The sequence below is a fragment of the Tenrec ecaudatus genome, chromosome 4, assembly GCF_050624435.1.
Source record: "Tenrec ecaudatus isolate mTenEca1 chromosome 4, mTenEca1.hap1, whole genome shotgun sequence".
In the NCBI taxonomy this organism is placed as follows: Eukaryota; Metazoa; Chordata; class Mammalia; order Afrosoricida; family Tenrecidae; genus Tenrec; species Tenrec ecaudatus.
In genome coordinates, this window is record NC_134533.1 from 117,598,706 (window position 1) to 117,617,653 (window position 18,948).

General features: G+C 46.4%; 1 protein-coding gene across 7 annotated transcripts in view; it reads left to right on the forward strand.

Annotated features, from left to right (window-relative positions):
- Positions 1 to 611: 611 nt before the first annotated feature.
- KMT2A (lysine methyltransferase 2A) overlaps positions 612 to 18,948 on the forward strand; it is a 79,805-nt gene continuing 61,468 nt past the window's right edge. For 4 of the 7 annotated variants that reach the window (XM_075546661.1, XM_075546663.1, XM_075546664.1 and 1 more), the window contains exons 1-2: positions 612 to 1,061; positions 3,160 to 3,258. In XM_075546661.1, coding sequence (XP_075402776.1) covers positions 639 to 1,061; positions 3,160 to 3,258 — 522 coding nt within the window. In that variant the 5' untranslated portion in view covers positions 612 to 638. The remainder of the gene's footprint in view (positions 1,062 to 3,159; positions 3,259 to 18,948) is intronic. The other 3 variants (XM_075546665.1, XM_075546666.1, XM_075546667.1) reach the window with 2 other exon arrangements.

The following is an 18,948-nucleotide window of genomic DNA, read 5'->3' on the forward strand; positions in this document are numbered from 1 at the left end:
CGCGTCGTACAATAAAGGCTCTTTCCTCCGCGCAGCGCTCTCCGAGGGGTAACGCTGCTCGCGTAGGTGCCCCGAGGCAGACGAGAAGGCTCTCGCCCGCCTGCCCGCCGCGAAATACTGCCAGCGGCTTTCCTGGGCGGTTCGATTCCCAGCGCATCCCGGGAACGTGTGTAAACGCCCTCGCGGCTCTCGAGGATAGAGGCGGAGGGGGCCTGGTCGCCTCCATCCTCGCAGCTAGTGCTCGCCCCCTCCCCCTCCCCCCGCCCCCGGAACCCGCGCTCGGCTTCGAGCTCCTGGGCTTCCTTCCCCCCTCCTTTTCCCTAGCGTTGCCGCTCCCGGAGGGCGGGGCATGCAGTTATCCAGGTTTCGGGGCGGGCCGGAGGGCAGGAGGCGGCGGCCCGGGGCTCTGGATGAGGCGGCCGCAGACCGGCGTCAGAAGCGTCGGCCAGAGTCCCGTATGCAGATTGCGGGGCCGCCTGGCGCGGCCCGGAGCTGTGCATAGCGGCCGGCAGGGTGCAGGCTGCCGGGCGGCGGCGAGTGGGTTAGACAGGTTCCGGGGCCCCCGGGCCCCCCCTCCGCCTCCCCGCCCCCCTGTGTTGTCGCCTCTCCCTCTCGCTGCTTCACTTCACGGGGCGAACATGGCGCACAGCTGTCGGTGGCGCTTCCCCGCCCGACCCGGGACCACCGGGGGCGGCGGCGGCGGGGGGCGCCGGGGCCTAGGGGGCGCCCCGCGGCAACGCGTCCCGGCTCTGCTGCTTCCCCCCGGGCCCCAGGTCGGCGGTGGCGGCCCCGGGGCGCCCCCCTCCCCCCCGGCGGTGGCGGCGGCGGCGGGAAGCAGCGGGGCCGGGGTTCCAGGGGGAGCGGCCGCCGCCTCAGCAGCCTCCTCGTCCTCCGCCTCGTCTTCGTCTTCGTCATCATCCTCAGCCTCCTCGGGGCCGGCCCTGCTCAGGGTGGGCCCGGGCTTCGACGCGGCGCTGCAGGTCTCGGCCGCCATCGGCACCAACCTGCGCCGGTTCCGGGCCGTGTTTGGGGAGAGCGGCGGGGGAGGCGGCAGCGGAGAGGTAAGGGGGCGAGGAACCCCCAGGTCCGGGGTCTCGACCCCTCTGCGGAGCCCCCACCCCTCCCCCATCCGGGATTGTGGAGCATCCCAATTCTGGGTCCATCCTGGGGTCCTTGACCTGGAGCAAATGGCCCTCCCATCTTGGGGTCCCCACACATGGGTGCAGACCCCCAGGAGCCCTCACCCCGGGGTTTGGACCCATCTGGCTCTGGGTTTTTACCTTCCACCCTCCTTCCCCGGACCCTTCCTCAAATCCCTTGGCACAGAGCCCCTCGCTGGGGTTTCCCATCCCTGGTCTGAATCCCTCCTCCCTTTCGCAGATTACCTCATCCGAGCAAGATTCCTCCCTCCCTCCTTCCTAGAGACCTGATCCCGCCACATCCCCGCCTCCCTCTTGGGCAGATGTTTTACTCTTAGGCTAGTTCTCCTCTCGGGCATCTCTTGGGTGAGGGCCTCACTCGGGGCCACGTTCTTCTTCTAGCCCTTCGGGACCTAGGTCCCTTCCAGCACCTCGCCTTGGGGAGGCCCCGATGACCCCTGGCCCCATCCCTGGGCCAGGTCTCTAGGCTGCCAGCCACTCCCCCTTTCCCGCACCTCCACGCCCCTACCCCAGGCTGGTAGAGCCTCTTTTTGCCCTTCCCTCCCCAGGAAGAAAACACCTTTCCTCCTTAGCCCTCCCCGCCCCCCCCCCCCGCTGCTTCCCGCACCCCTTTCCCGCTGTAGATAACGGTGATCGCTCCCAGCAATGTGTTCCCCCCGGCTTGCGGGACTAGTTTCCAGCCTATCGGTGGCGGGGAATGACTGCCTCGCTCCACCCTGTCCCTCCTCTAGATCGGAGGCTGAGTGGTATCTTGGAGGCGCAAACAGCCTACTGTCCCTTAGGCTCGCAAGAGCAGCTCTCCACCGCTCCCCTGGAGAGGGCCAGGCTTTCCCTCCAGCTCTGGGGAAGGGTGCCCCAGTGAGGGGAGGGAGGTGTTTGTGGGGGGAACTTGGGCCGCATCCTCCCAGGGGAAGCAGCTGCTCTCTCACCCCACCCACTGCGCTGGAGAGCACGCAGTCTCCCCGAGCTCCCTCCCGCCTTCTCCTCTTCGACATTCCATTATTGATCCACCTTTCCTAGGCCAATCCTGGGGCTTGGGAGGGGTGGGGGAAGCAGGGGTGGGGTGAGAAGAGTAGCGGAGGGACAGTTTTTCTTTAGTGCGCTGGTGGTGGTTGCTTTTGGTGGGGGGAAACAAGGGTGATGGATGGAGCAAAGTTCTTCCTTAGAGGAGTTCAGGTTCTCTTGCTGATTCTTCTAAGAGGGCTCGTGGTGGCGGAAGGGTCTAGCGCTTGCCCCCTCCCCAGTAGTACCGGGCGAGAATGGGGATGCTTCGTTAAGCCTTCTTCAACCCCTCTGGCAAAAAAAAAAAAAGGAAAGTTGCCCTGGGAAAGGGAAGTTGAGTTCAGGTTCAGTCAGTGGCGTTGTGCATTTGTTTTCCACTGGACGCAGAAAGGGGGAGTTTGAATTGTAAGGGAGGAGAGAGTGGGATGGGGGGATGCTAGGAGAAGGAAGAGCAGCTGCTAGGGGCTGCAGTGAAGGGGGTGGGGGGGCTGCCGCTCTGGAGTGCTCTTGATTGAAACAGAAAGGGAAAGATAACTACTAGCCGTTTCCTGCGTGCTCTGCCCATGGTGCACATCAAGTATCCTGGGCCAAACCCCTTGTCCCTTCGGGTGCCCTGCACCCCTTTAGATTTACCGAGAGATCCTGGGAAGAAGGGGAGGGAGGAGACCCCAAGGGACCTTAGCCGCTTCTTTCAAGGAGCTGGCATTTTTTAATTGTTAGTCTTCCTGCCTCTTTTTTTAAAAAGCGTTTCTAAGGCAGTCGCATCGAGACTGACAACAGCCCGCCTTCTGACAGAGCCAGGAGGACATGATGGGGGCGTGTTCCTTGCTGTGTAGCTAGCTGCAGCGTCCCCTTTCCCTGCCTCTCTCTGCTCTATCTCCACCTCCTTTTCCCAGCCTTCAGAAGGCAGCTGCAGGCGGCAGGGTTGTTTGAGACTATTTATTGGTTGCTGTAGATTATTATTTTTTTTTGAAAGGCCAATTCTGTATTTTTTAAGCTAACAACACAGATCCCATGTAGTTGGAGAACCAAAGGCCACATACATGACAAAAAGACTGAACCGTTCAGGTTACTTGCATGGAGTTGGTGCTTAAATGTGAGTTGATTTTGCTTTTTTAAAACAAGATACAGCAGCAAAAAAAAAAAATAGACTTGCTGACATTTCATTTACCTGCTTATTTTCAAAACTGAGACTTGCCTGGTTATATGTAGAATTTTAGCCCCATGTATATTTTTAACATAATAAGAAAGTCTATTAGGAGAAGACAGTCCATTTTAAAGGGGTCAAAGAAGCATTTCTTCTTGCCTAGCATGCTTATGTATTCTGTATCGAAGGACCAAGTATTCCCATTCCAAATGTTATCACCTATCCAAAAGCAAACTTTTATGCCGATCGCTTCCGATCATAGTTTTGCCAAGAGACTGGTTAGAAAGAGAGCCACCTGGATTCAGGGACCTAATGTCTGGGCATCAGAATATTTTGTCTGTTGATCTTCAACAAACCACTTTTATCGCTTGAATTGGGTGCTAACGTTTTTCTTACCCACCGGCAGTAGGAGTGGATTGTAAACTAGCGTTTTATCTCACTTAACAGGAATATAGCGTGTAAAGACTGTCAAGGAGTTGTGATTATTTCAAGTAAGGTTGTTTAAAGAGGGTGTTTTTTCCCTGTACTGTTTTAATGTCTGAAGCGCAGTTGTCATTTCATTATGAGAAGAGTGATTTGGCTCCTTACACGAACGCTTCAGTATTTTTATTTTCAAATTGACTTTGAGCTCTTCCTGTACAGCTGGGCAGCTTTGGATGGCTAGAGAGGCAATCCAGCATGAGCCGATGGTGTGGGTTGGTTAGTACTTCACTACTAAACCATAGGGTTATAGCCTCTGAGCTGGTAACTTTTCAGTTACCAAGTTACCAAGCTTTGCAGAAGCCAAGTATTTGTTACATAGTCTTACCAATCATAAGAAAGGTCGAAAAGGAAAGTTTAGGGTTCACTCTGGGCATGCCTTTTAGAACTCTTTTACATTTCTGTATCAACTCTTGTGTGGAAGAAATGGTTATGTGGCTCCCACCCTTTCTCGCCTCTCTAAAGTCTGGTTTACTTTAAGTGGATAATGACTATCACTCTAGCCATAACAAAATCCACGTTTGCATTTGTAGAACTAGGAAAGGTGAAAGAACTTCCTTTCCCTGCAGGATACTTGTCCTTCATTGTCCCAGCTTCCTAGGCATTGAATAGCTCTCTGCCCAACAAGGACATGTGAGTTCTTCCTGGCACAATTCGAAAACAGGTAGACGTGGGTGTTGCAGGTGGCCTGTTTGGGCTTTCTGCATGGCTACTTGGAAGCAGAATCAGAATTTTCTTTTATAGAGTCCTGTGAGAAATCTGAGATCTGGTAGTGCGTTCTCTCTCCTTTCCCCGCCGTAGTGTCTACTGTGCCCTATCTTCTAAGGACTGCCTCAGCAGCGAATGTTCACACCATTAGACTTCGTCATCTAAACAAACACATTACTGCATCCTCTTAGAATCTGGACCGCTCTACTAGAGGCTTCAGCTACAGTTCATCAACAGCTACCTTTCTTGCATTAACTTCGTGGAGTCAGTGACCTTCCCTGCCCTCTGCGCACGTTATTAAAAGCGGAATTTCCACCCTCACATGGCGTGTATGGATGAGGTTTTAAACTGCAGTGGGAGAGCAGTACTGATGTATGTAGTTTGCTCTCATTTGAAACTGCAGTTTGGTGAGGTGAAGGAAGGCAGGCGTTTGGGGTGGGTTTAGGAAAGGTGGTGGCCGTGTCGCTGGAGCTAGGTGAAGGTGGGCTGTACCTCTTTCCTTTTTCGATATCTGTCCACTGGGGTTGGTGGCATAGTGGTCGCCCGTTGGACTGAGATTTGAAAGGTTACCAGTTCCGTAGCACCAGCGAGCGACTCCCCAGGAGACTTTCTACTCCCGCCAACAGTTACCGTCTTGGAAACTCACAGGGACAGTTCTCTCCTGTCCTTTAGGGTCTCTGAGGCAGCATGGACTGGATGGCACTTGATGGCTGAGTTTGAGTTTGGAGTCTGTGAACCAAGAGTGGGAGTGGCTCCCTCCTTTCCTTCACCCCTAAACCTGAGCTTGGCAGAGGGAAAATGAAGCAGCGAATCATGTGGAGGAGAAGGCGCCTTAGGGATGAAGTCAGTCGACATGGGCGCCTGTCTCCTCTCTCTCACTGACCAGTCAGTGACTTGGGCAGGTCACTTTTAACCTTAGCTTTCTGGTCTGTAGAATGAATCACCTGGCATAAAGAGATCATGCATCTTTTCTACTCCAGTATTCTGATTCTTTTTTTTTTAAATCATTTTCTTGCGGGCTCATATAACGCTTGTCACAATCCATACATACATCAGCTGTATAAAGCACATTTGGACATTCGTTGCCCTCATCATTCTCAAAACGTTTGCTCTCCACTTAAGCTCTTGGCATCAGCTCATCATTTTCCCCCCTCCATCCCCGCTCCTCCCTCCCTCATGAACCCTTGATAATTTATAAATTATTATTATTTTGTCATATCTTACACTGTCCGGAGTCTCCCTTCACCCACTTTTCTGTTGACCGTCCCCCAGGGAGGAGGTTATATGTAGATCCCTGTAATCGGTTCCCCCTTTCCACCCACCCTCCCTGCACCTGATTCATTTCTATCATACTCGTTTTTTGTGCTTGCTGTTGGGTCAGAACTTCTGAATATCTATTTGATAATTTTCAGTATAAGATTGTGCATTTGCCCATTTAACAGGTGTTCTACTTCACCTTGTTTATCAGGCGGCCCAACCCGGGATTTCCAGTATGTGGGAAAATTTTTGCTGAAGTTGACCAATTTCGTTTATTGGAAAAATGAGAACAAAGTTTTCAACACTGCTCTTGAGAGCCTGTAGGCTCTGAGGCACTGTTTAGGGGTGCTTAGGGCCCACTTGTTTGGCTGAATTTGTTTCCGTATTTTCAAAATTGCTGATGATTCAAGGGGAGGTTATTTTCAGTCCTTGTGGTATTTTCCTTGAAAAGAGTAAGCTTTAAAACTGAGAGAAAATAATCCACTACATCCAAATAGTTCTCAATCCCAGACGATAGTATCCACTTTACAGGAAGCAGTCCTTACTCTGTTTTGAAGTGAAGTGCCTGTTTGTTTTCTTCTGGGATCGGAAGTGCAGTCTATAGACCCTGTCTCCAGCTTTCCCTGAAAACCATACGGCCCCCACCTACCGTACCCTCCCAAGTCCATCCTATAGCCTCACCATGAGTCTGAATCCACTTAATGACAGCCAGTTATTTTTTTTTCCTGCCTTCCTCTTAATGATCTTAAGACACGTAGACACGTGTTCCTGTAGGAAATCATCACTTAGGGAGATACAATGATTTATTTCTCCATTGGAAACTGAGGAGAGGAAATCCTCCCATCACCTGAGAATTCCAACCTAGGAATTACTCACCTAGGGGCGGTTCTTCTCACACACAACCAACTCCACCCCCTCCCCCCTCCACAGCATCCCCTCACCTAGCTCACTCCTTCCTACTGAGCAGCACCTTCCCTTGGGCCTGTGGCGAGAGAGGCTGGCAACGGGCTGGCTTTCTCCGAGGCCTAACAGACCACATTGCCTGCCTCTCTCTCTCTCTCTCTCTCTCTCTCTCTCTCTCTCTTTCTGATTCTGTGTTTTAATTGTAGGTCTCCTAATTAAGATCTCTTTGTCCTGCCCACATTCCACTAGTATTGGCACAGAACTTCAGCTTCTTTCTAACACTTCACTGAAGGCCTTCCGTTGGCCTTTTGTTAAATATCTTGTCTTTCCGTTCTTCCCCTGCCAAAGTAGAGAGCCCAGTGGCATGCACCTTTGGGAAAAGGAGAAGCTTTGTGACTCTCGCTACTTTGGGAGGGATTTATTCTGGGATTGCTGGGATGTGTGTGTGTGTGTGTGTGTGTGTGTGTAATTTTCAGGGATTAGGAAAGGTTAAATTACTAATGAGTCTGGCATGACATACCTACATTTTTGTCAGATTCTTAACCCTGTAGTCACTAGTATGAAAGAGTGACTAAAGAATTCATTCTTTAAAAAAGTATGTGCTTGGATTTTATCTAGTCTAACTTAGGAAGCTTGATACAGTTTTGTCTTGGAGGAAAAGAGTATAGACCTGATTTTTGTAGGCTCACGTTACTGATTTCTCCGCTGTTCTCCTATTTTGAAACACACTGAATGAAAGTTAGCGGTGAGATTTTAACTGTGTTTTTTTTTAATAATTTGAAAAGGCTCCAGGAGCTTCCAGAAATTGTTAAATTGATAAGAACACTCTGGTCTATTAACGGTGTATTGCAGTGTTTCTTGAGACATTCTCCCATTAGCTAAGCTTCCAGAGTAGTTTCAGAGTAAGTTGGAATCATTTTTCTGGGGAAGAAGTAGTATTTACTGTATCTTTCATGACATTAATGTTCAAAATCCAGCCTGCCTTTTAATGCCTCTGTATTTGACATGCTAGAAGAGGAACAAGAGTCTTTTATTAAGAAAAAGCCGTCTTCAGACCTTCACCTGGGCCTAGATGGTTTCATTGATGACATCAATATGAGGCAGGCAGACAAAGGGCTACTTTTAGTTATGGTCTTTGCATTGGTTGTGAAGAGGGCTGAGAGAAGGAAGTACAGGATCGTTTATGGCATGCATTAAATAAAGCTGGAGGCCTGCGCTCTTCTACCTGAGTGGGTGGTTTTATGGCCTAATTCTTTAATTGCTGGCATTTATGACAGTGCGGTGCCACTGGCCCTGTGACTGAGGTGGATTCTGTGGGGAACAGGAAAAGAAAAGGGGTGCTTTTGTTACTCTTTTTATGTCCCCTCAATAAGGTCCCTGGGAGAGTTCTAAGGAAATGCACAGACACTAGACTGAGGGAATGACATCCCATAAAATGATTCTTTATGTTTTTAAAAAGGATGAGCGCCTTTTCTTGACCCATCCAGAGAAATCCATACCACTGCTATTAAATATTTCATCGGGCTTTGTTACCCTGTCAGGTTACACACCAAGGGAAGCCAACCATGAGGCTGCATGTAGCCTTTTGCCAAATGTTTGCTTTTAAAGATTCAGACCTTTAAAAGGAGATGCTTATGATTCGTAGTTGTTTGGGCTGATGTAAGTCCCTTTGCATGATTAGTGTAAAACTTGTGGACCCAGCTTGGTTGTACTTTCTCAGTGTCATACATACTACTGTACTAAGTTCTAGTTGTAGAGGATGCATGTTAAAGTTGGCAGTTTTTCTGTGCTGTGCATGAAAAGTCCCCTTTCCTTGAAATGAGTGGTTGTTTTCTATTTGACAAATAGACCGAGGGGATTTTCCCACCTCTCTTACCTTTACTTATTGCTGTAGCAGACTCGATTCCACTGGCCTTTACTTGGGGAGCGGAGTGTCTCCCATCTACTTTGTTGTTTGGTGTTTCGGAGGGATGCTTGGGGTGGGTGCTGCTGCTGTCATTCAGCAGGACGAGCTCTGCATCTTTCCAGCCTTTCGTGTGGTGTGAGAGAGCCACCCTCTGTCTTCCAGGGTTTCGTTGCCGAAACCCTCCGGTTTCAGTCTCATTTTGCAGCCTGAAAGTAATTCTGGCTTTCCCTCTCACAATAGGGTACTATTACTTGTGAAGCAAACTTTTGGAGAACTTTGTTTCCATAGGCTCTCTTTACTCCATCTCAGTTCAGTGAGAAAATGCATGCAAACAGCTGGGAAGAAGTGAATCACAAGTATCCATAGGAGTGCTGCATTAAATATGCACACCTGCCGATTCAACTTTTGTCCATCTATGAGTAGTGACAGATTTTTTTAGCCCCAACACAAATATACATTATCAGTAGATTATTGTCTTGAATCATAAGTAGTAAAACCATGTGGGTACTACCACCTAAAGTTTCATTAATGAGAAAATGCCTCATTATCTGTAATCTCTCTCCAGCTTAGGATTTTTTCTTTGTACCCATTACAAATACCTTTACAAAAGAGGAGAATCGTATAATCTAGTCTGTAATCATGTAGAATAGCATAACCACAGTAATTAAAAGAGGCCAAGAATGTAGGTTTGGGCCTGTAAAGTGAACAGTAACACCCAGGAGGAATGTACTCCTCGAAACAACTGTCCTACGAGACCCAAGGGCAGCATTTGCCCAAAAACCAAGTTCAGAAGGCAGTAAGGAGCTGGGGAGAAGGAGAGAAACAGGCCCAGGCAGGGAGGAGAAGCAGCGGGAGTGCACTGAAGGGACTGCGACCAAATTCATGGAACCAACGTGTCTATAAGTACTCTGTTAACCTTAACCCAACTCACAATACTATATATATATAACATATAAAACAATACAATAAAGACTGTAGGTTCTGGTTTCAAGCACTCTCGCTTGGCCATTGGTTACTAATTGATTGTAGGAAAATTTCTTAACTAGTCCCAAGGCTCCATTTCTTTACTTGTAAATTATGGGTAATTGTTCTTGCTTAGATTATTGTGAGATTTTGTTGAGATAATGCATGCAAAATCCTTAGTACTGATTTTTTTTCAATCATTTTATTGGGGGCTCTTATAACAATCCATACATCAGTTGTATCAAGCACATTTGTACATTTGTTGCCATCATCATTTCTAAAACATTTTCTTTCTACTTGAGCCCTTGGTTTCAGCGCCTCATTTTCCCCCTCCCTCCCCCACCTTCTTACCCTCGGGAACCCTTGATAATTTAAAATTTATTTTTATTTTCATGTTTTACACCATCCACTGTCTCCCTTCACCCACGTTTCTGTTGTTCATTCCCCACCCCAGGGCAGGGTGTTGTACATCCGTGATTTCAATAGGTTCCCCATTACTTCCCCAACACTGATTATTAATAGGATTGAGCGGTCGATTGGAAGAACACAAGCACTGTAGCATTTGACTTTAGAATGCTTTTGGTATTGGTTTAGGTATCAAGTTTATGAATGAGCCAAAGTAGGACCAAGCTGAAGGCCAGTCTTGGTAGCAGTGGGTCAGTCTGGTTGGTGTCTGAAACACAGAGACCAGGCAAACAAGGGAAGAGGGAGAGAAGCAGGTAGAAAGTATACAGGTCTGATGTCAAGAGCTGCAGTGCCTCCGGGAGTTGCCTCGTTCTGAAGTGCAGGCCGCTGTATGGTGGATTTGATACTCTCGCTCCCTCCTTCATGAGTGTGGATCTTTGGGGATTGCTTGCAACAGCCCGAAACTCTTCAAGGTTCTTGGCCTCCAGGTTCAGATCCATTCTTCTCTCCTTGGTGACTACTTGACATTTGCTCTCGATTTTGAGCGTTGAGAGAACAAGTCTGAGCTTACAGGGATCAATGCTGCTCACAGTTTCATTAGGGAACAAACCCAAAGCTTGTGGGTTATAAATTCTGGGGGTTGGCACTTACCTTGAGACATAAAAATAACCATTACAAAGAATGAATGACTAGTGTGGTTGATGAGAATAAAAACACGCAGTATGTTTGAGGCAAAGACATAATTTTTTTGACTTCATATGGCTAATAAGTGACAGAGCTGGAATTGAGGTCTAGCTGTCTGAGAACTCAGCCCTGTTTTCTCAATGGTGCTAGCTTGACCCCTTTTTCTCTACCACCATCCAGTCCATTTCTGAGTCTTGTTCTCTCTGTGGTTGTCGACTGTCCCGATTAAATTTGCACCACCTTTGCAAGGATTATTGATTAGCAGCAATCTCTTGCTTACCTTTTCATCTTACAGTGTTACCAATGGTTTTGTGCAGTACAGATCTGATTGCGTCACTTTGTTCCTGAAAATCCTTGGGCTTTTCCCTGAATATAATATCAGATTTAAAATTCTCCGTCCTTCATAATCTAGCTGACCTTCATTCCTGCATTTTGAACTGTATCTTCTGGAATGCACACTCATGCAATGATGCTTCAACCGCAGCAGATGTTTGAACGATGAGGCGTTCTCCATTGCCTTTGTTCTATAGCCTTCCGTCCCACTGCTGATGGTTCCTTTGCCTCAAAGTCTTCCCTCCTGGCTCGCCTCTGACTTATGCACCCTCTAGGGCTCCACTAAGAACTCCCAACTCTCAACTCTTCCAAGAAACTTTCACAGATACTCAACTTTTCCTTGCCTGTTTTCTGATTAGGATTTATGCTTTACCCCTCCCTGAAAGGACTTAACTATGTTCCTAGAAACAGCTGGCAGTAGACATACCACGTGATCTAGCATGGCCTTTGGTGGACATGGACCCCTAAAGGACTTAATTCAAGATAACATGTGTTATAAATAGTTTTGATTAGATTGTGACTTCTTTAAGGCCTGGGCCATTTCGAAGTCATGATTTTAGACTATTATTTCTAGTGGTGGCTTTGATATTGGAGTTCATTAATGAACGTCAAATTGAAAAGTAATCATATTTTGCCCAGGACATGTTACATTAGGCTAAGAGAACTTGTGCAACTAGTCATTTTGACGAGTGAAACAAAAGTCGGATTTAAGTATGGCAGAGAAAAAAGTTTTAGGAGCTATCAAAGGGCATTTTTGTAAGAGAGACACTAGGTTTTTAAAATGATATAGTGAGAAAGCTGATGGTGCCTGGCTATCAAAAGAGATAAAAGAGATAGCGTCTGGGGTCTTGAAGGTAAACAAGTGGCCATCTGGTTCAGAAGCAACAAAGCCCACATGGAAGAAACACACCAGCCTGTGTGATCACGAGCTGTCGTAGGATCAGGTATCAAGCATCAAGGGACAAAAAATCATATTGTAAATGTGGGTGAGTGCAGAGTGGAGACTCAATGCCCGTCGGTAGCCAACCGGACACCCCCTCACTGAAGGATTGTGGGGAGGAGATGAGCCAATCAGGGTGCAGGGTAGCAACGATGAAACATATAACTTTCCTCTAGTTCTTAAATGCTTCCTCCCCACCATTATCATGATCTCAATTCTACCTTGAAAATCTGGCTAGACCAGAGGATGTACATTGGTACAGTAGCAACTGGAAACACAGATGACTCCTTCAGGACCAGTGGTGACAGTGGCGATGCCTGGAGGGTGGAGAGAATGTGGGGTCGAAAGAGGGAACTGATTACAAGAATCTACGTATAGCGTCCTCCTTGGGGGAGGGACAGCAGAGAAGGTGCGTGGGGGGGAGATGTCAGACAGTATAACATGACAAAATAATAATTTATGAATTATGAAGGGTTCATGAGGTGGGGGGGTGGGGAGGGAGGGGGAACATGAGCAGCAAATATTAAGAGCTCAAGTAGAAGGCAGATGTTTTGAGAATGATGATGGCAACAAATATACATATGTGCTTGACACAATGGATGTATGTATGGATTGTGATAAGAATTGTACCAGCCCCCAATAAAATGATTTTTTAAATGATGTAGTAGTGTCTTTAAGGCGGTATAATATTATCTTTTATGTAGATAATTCTTGGCACTGATCATCCCCTTACTTGAGTGTTGTTTCCATTTCTAGGTTCCTGAACTCCAGACCTTGGAGATGGTTCTGAGGATACTCAAAAGATGACTATGATTAGAAATCAGTCCTGGGAGGAAAGATGGTTGGGAGAAGTAACTGTTAAGAGACAGCTTAATAACTCTTCAGAAACGTGAATGGCCCCATTCCTGGGCCTGGTAACTAGCTGTTTCCCAGCCTCTCTCCGCCAGAAGAAGAGAAAATAGATTTTTAAAAAACATTTTATTAGGGGCTCATACAACTCTTATCACAATCCATACATATACATACATCAATTGTATAAAGCACATCTGTACATTCTTTGCCCTAATCATGAGAAAATAGATTTTAACTGAATGAAGCAAGGGGTAGTTATATAAAAATTTAATTGCTAATGAAAGTTGTTATTATAGTGATGAAAGAAAGGTAACCAACATAAATTTTATCATTTTCTCTGAAGAGGAATTTTTAAAGTACAGCTCTGCCTTTCTACATATAAAATGACCTTTCAAGCTACCTTCCCAATTTGTGAATCAATAAATAGGTTCTTATTCAGTTCCTTGAGAGCATGGATCGTGTTTTGTACTTCTTAGTATTTCCCAAAGGATCCTCCCTAGCTTTAAGAAATATTTGATTTCAATGATGATTGTCTCACCATGGGTAATTTTCCATAGTAAGCTTCTAGAGAAATCTCTTGGTGATACTGATTTTGTAGTGTTTTCCTTTTATTGTTGTTCTTGTTTGATTTTACTTCTCTCAACCACCTGCCCTTACAGCTCTTATAACATTCCATTCATCAATTGTATCAAGCACATGTGTAGTGGTTTTATAGGAGAATAAAAATGTAGTAAGTGGGGCTAAGGGAAACCAAGGAAAACAGTAGCTGGGGTCTAAATTTAGGGAACTAGTATTTGTAGCTTTTATGTCTATTTTCGATTGCCGTATACATGGATGTGCTTCAGAATTCCCCTGTTGAAGCTGTCCCTGTTTGGTGGCTGTCATATAATAAGTGTAAAATCCTTTAGAATCTGAGTTTGCTTCATGTGAATTCATGTTGGCTGTTGAGGCTGTGTTGAGTGCTTGCCTCACTCAGAATGAAACCTTTTTAGACATGTTGGGTTGCACAAAGCATTTCCTGTACAGTCAGAGTGAAAACTGTGAATTGGGATTATTCATATAGATTATCAAAAGTCTAGGCAGAGCTGATAATTAACAGTAGGCCGTTTCCTACAGACTTCTTAACTCTAAAACCTTGACTGAGCTGTGGAAGCCTTAGACTTTTGACTTTGTTTTAGGTGAAATCAATAATAGGTTTCTTTAAGATTAGTTGCAACTATTGGATCTTTTCTAAGCCTCAGATGATGAATACTGACCACTCCCGCAAGGGCAGCAGTTCAGACCTGCCGACCACTCCCTGGGAGGAAGATGAGGCAGGCAGCTCTCGTCAACATGTGTAGTCTTGGACACCCTATGTAGGGTCACGATGAGTTGGAATCACCTCGGTGGCAGTGGGTTGGTGGTCCGTTATTAATCCGTTACAGTCTCATAAATGACTGGAGTTTGTAGAGGTGAAACTGGGTTGTCGTTGGGATTCTGCAAGCTATGACAAAGTGAAGGCCAGCTAGTTCCTAACTGTTCTAAAATGCTGTGTCGTGCGAGAAACCCGGAGAAGGAATAGATCAGATTCATGGGGCTTTTCTCAGACATTTTAGTTGCCAGTCAAAGGTACACATTTGGAAGGCAAGAGATTCTGAAAACAAAGAGTAATTCTCTTATAATTACGTAGTCTACTTGAGAGACTCTGGTCTTGGAGTAATAAACAAATATGAGGGACTTTTTAGGGAGGACAAAAAAGTTCATCCCACCTAATGTGGGCTTCTCAGAATGTGATGGCAAACTTCCAAATATGTGGCGGTCAGAAGAGACTGGTTTTGGGTTTTTTTTAATATTCCAAACGAAGAACTTCCCAACCCATATATTTGAACAAAATTCTTAAAATTAACTTAGTAAGACAAAAATTCTTAGTCAAACGTACATAGGTTCAATTGTGGTTTTGCCAACAGAAACGCACGCTTTGGCTGCATATGGTCATTCGAAGATGTTCTTTCCGGAAAGGCTCGGTGCCTTTCGAGGGGAGGAGCTGTGAGTCCTCGGTGCCGCTGCAGTTGCCACTGGTTCATTCAACAGCCCCTTTTCCCAGAAGGAAAGAAGCCATCTTGCATCCGGACTTGCATTCCCGGATCAGGACAACAAGCAGGATGAGAAAATCCAGATTCTTAGAACTTGTAGTTGAGTGTGGATGTAACTCAATGCAGTTGACCGCCGAGGACCACAGCCTCTTAAAATAAAAAGAACTCTGTCTCAGAACTGTGTTGGGGTTGGTTTGGTTGAATTTCCAGTTTACTCCGATGGCTCTGGTCATTCATGGCACTCCTGTTAGAGAAGAACACACCCTGTGAATGAGATGACTGACTTCACTTTCTTATTTCATGTGCTACAGCAAATAGATAAACTGTTTGAGCCTCAGAGCTGAGACCTCTGGACACTTGAATTTTGTTTTTTTTAAGAGCCTGCAAAGTAGTTTGGAGCCTTGCCAAATTTGTATAGCTTGCTGTCTGAAGTTGTACTCTCGTTTTGCCTTTTTTTTTTTTAAGCTGCTTTCTGACGGCCTCTTTCTGAAGCAGGATGGGTGGAGTTCACCTGCACCATGTGCTTAGCAGCTTTGAGCATCTTTGTTTCTTGCTCCTGTTGACATGGAGTGGAGTGGAGGGGCACCTCCTTTCATGAATGACAAGATGGGTTGCACTGGTGTTTTCTGGTGGCAGTTGCTTGGTAGAATATTTGAAAACGGGCCGGTTCTCACATGGGTGAGAATTATCTGGCCTCCCTGGTGTTGTAAGGGAGCAGTGCATTGTCCTCGAGCTCTGTCATCCTTGGTGACCTTTTTTGTGTCAACAGTTTCCAGTCTCCGGGAGCTGATGTTTGAAAGAGTTTAAATCTCTTCCTATCTGTTAGGCATTCAAACACCCCTCTTCTGTTTGCCCCACCAGTAAGTCAGCAGAGAAAAACCTGCCCTTGCCCCTGACAGCCTTCAGGAGGCTGTGCTGTCTGGTCTATAGGTGCTTGCCCCTGGAGAGGATGCTCTTTCCCGCCTCTCGCAGCTCCAGGCAGTACTACTGTTATCTTCCACTTTAGGAACTAGGTTTTCAGGGGTCGCCATCTCTTCTTCAGTCACAAATAGTGCAAATAAGTGTTTGCAAAGCAGCTCATCTTCCCCCTAAATGGCACTCATAGAATAAAGAATTGCAAAGTAAACCATGGAGAGAGAGTAAATCCCAGTTTATTTTTTCAAAGAACATATTTTATGTAGCAGCTTACGGTCCTATTTCCTTAACATGCCTTCTTTCCCACAGATGACACGGGCAGACGTAGAACATGCATGTTATGTATAGGGCGTGTGGGTGCTAGGGGCCACAGAGCCTGTATGATGTGCTCATTCTTTGTCTTGCGTATGGTATAGGGTTATAACCAGAGGACCATTGTTGGAATTAGCTCTCCTACTTTGCCAGGTGCTTGAGAAATTGATAGTATGAAGGTTGAAGTGCTCAAAACTAGTACTAACAAATTTGTTCTTGAGCAGGTCAGCTAGTATTTCTCATTTACTCATTTATTGATTTTTGATAGTTATACCAAAGTATATCATGTGAATCAAGATATTAAAAAAAGATTGTCAAAGTATTTAACAGATCATCCTCTCCATTAAAAGGCTGCTACTACATCCTTTGCTGTCTTCTACAGCCCAGCAAGTCTTCCTGTTCTAAGACTCAACTCTCCACTGTGCTCTGAATCACTTTCCCCCATCTGTTTCTGCACTTACCCTTTCCCGAATCCAGTTTCTCACAACTGCAGCAGCGCCATCGACGTAGAAACCTGTCTTAATATAATCTTTCTTTTAAAACCCCCTTGACCCCATGTCCTCCTCCAGCTCCCACCCAATTCTCTGCTCTCTCTCACCGCAGAGCTCCTTGAAAGAAAGTCGGGCCTGTAATTGCTGTCTTCACTTCCTCACCTCTCATCCTCGCCTCAACCACTCCAGTTGGGCTTTTATCCCCATGACTCCTCTGAGAAAGTGCTTATCAAGGGCCTCAAGGGCCTCTAGCTGCCAGATGGAAAAGGTAATTCTCAGGCTTCATCCTGTTAACCCTTTGGGCAACGCTTGAATCAGCTGACCACTCTCTTCTTCAAAATCCCTTTCTTGGGGTCCGTAACACTATAGTCACCTGCTCTTTCTTTTACTCTTTGGTTCTTAATTTTCTGTGTTTAATGTGTGAATGTTGCAATCACTCAGGAATTGACTTTTGACCAACATTATTTCTCTAAGTCCTACCTGCGGATCGCATTCATTCTTCATGGGTATGCTGAGAACTACTCCATCTTTGTCTCCGGCCTGACTACTTCTTTTTGGGTTCTGGGCTAAGTGTCATAACTTCCTGCCTGATGTTCTATGTGTGTAATAATAAGGACTAGCAGTTATTGTTTATTGTGGGGCTGGGCATTATTCTGAGCACTTCACATATCTTATCACATCATTCATTTTCGTGTAGAAGAACCTTTTCTTTCAATCTGAGTGACCCCTGTTTTTAATCACTTTGTTGGGGGCTCATACAACTCTTATCACAATCAGTACATACATCGATGCGTCAAGTCCATTTGTACATTTGTTGCCATCATCATTCTCAAAACATTTTCTTTCTAATTGAGCCCTTGGTATCAGCTCTTCGTTTTTCCCCTCCTTCCACACGACCCCTTGATAACTTATAAATTATTATTATTTTGTCATGTCTTACACTGTCCAGCATTTCCTTTCACCTACTTTTCTGTTGTCCATCTCCCAGGGAGGGGGTTGTGTGTAGATCCTTGTGATCAGTTTCCCCTTTTTCCCTCCTGAGTGACCATTTATAGAGCAAATTAATCCACTGATTTGCTTCTTGACATTGGTTGCCATTCCCGCCATGCAGCGCCATGCATCCACTTCCTCCCTGCCTTTACCATTTCCATTGTCCTTTTTTCCTACCAATTCCTGCCTTTGAGTTTCTTCCCTTGTCCTTTGTGCTCTGTAGATTGTTCTGAGGAGAGCATATCTCCCTGCTGTCATTGTTCACCTTTTGGGCCTGCCTGTTGTTTGCCTGAAAGTTCACCTAATCTTCATGGAGTCCCCTTTGTGAGGTAGCCTCTGTGTGATTCCCCTTTTACAGTCAAGGACACAGGAATGCATTGAAGCACTCAGATGTCAGACTCACATGTCACATGTCCAAAACAGAAGTCTTTATTCTCTCCCTCCAATCCTTTTTATTACCAGACTCCAAATGACTATTGACTCAAATGCGTGGTCATCCCTGATTCCTCTTTCAGCCACACCCGAATGATAATCTGACAGCAGATTCTATCTGCATATCCTCTAAAGCTGGGGTCCTCAGACTTTTTTAACAGGGGGCCAGTTCAAAAAAAACGGAACAAATTCCTATGCACACTACACACATCTTATTTTGAAGGAAAAAAAACAAACGGGGCGAAAACACCTGGTAGGCCGCATAAATGTCCTGGGGGGAGGGGGGGACACATAAATGTCCTCTGCGGGCCGCAGTTTGAGGGCGCCTGCTCTAAGTATAACCCAAATCCAACTTTCTTCAACTCTGCTGTCAAGCGCCCGTTCCAATCCCTTGAGTGTACCACCTCATCTGCTTGCTCGGGTGTTTACCTCACTAGCGTTTGCTCTTCACACAGCAACTGTGCGCACCTTCCCTCTCTTAGACCTTTCGCTGCCGTCCCACTCCCAGACTTCATCCCGATTCCTTGCTTGCCGTGACCCACAGGCAGCCTGCTCCTCCAGCACCAGCCCCGCTCATTCTTCCTGGGCCCCACCCCAGCCTTGTCCTTTTCTTTTAAAACATCTTTGACTGAATTGCATGGATGGAGGTTTAGAAGGCCAATTGGGTTTCCATTCAACATTCTTAAACATTTTGTTTCATGCCATTGATTGCAGTCAGCACAATGCAACCACTTATCCCACTTCCTCCTGCTTTTACATTTCCATTCCTCGCCTTGCTGAGCCACCCTGCCTCCTGGACTTTGCCCTTGGGCCATGGCTACCCTTTTGATCTCAAATGGTGGCGTATGTGAGGGTGCTGGCCTCAGTGGTGTTTTTACTTTCCTTAAGCACTTTTCTATTAGTTGGCTGAAAATGGAGCAGTGACTAAGGGCCATGGCCTTGGGGGTTCCACCAGCCTCTCACAGTCTGGGTGGTCTTTTTTTTTTTTATGATTTT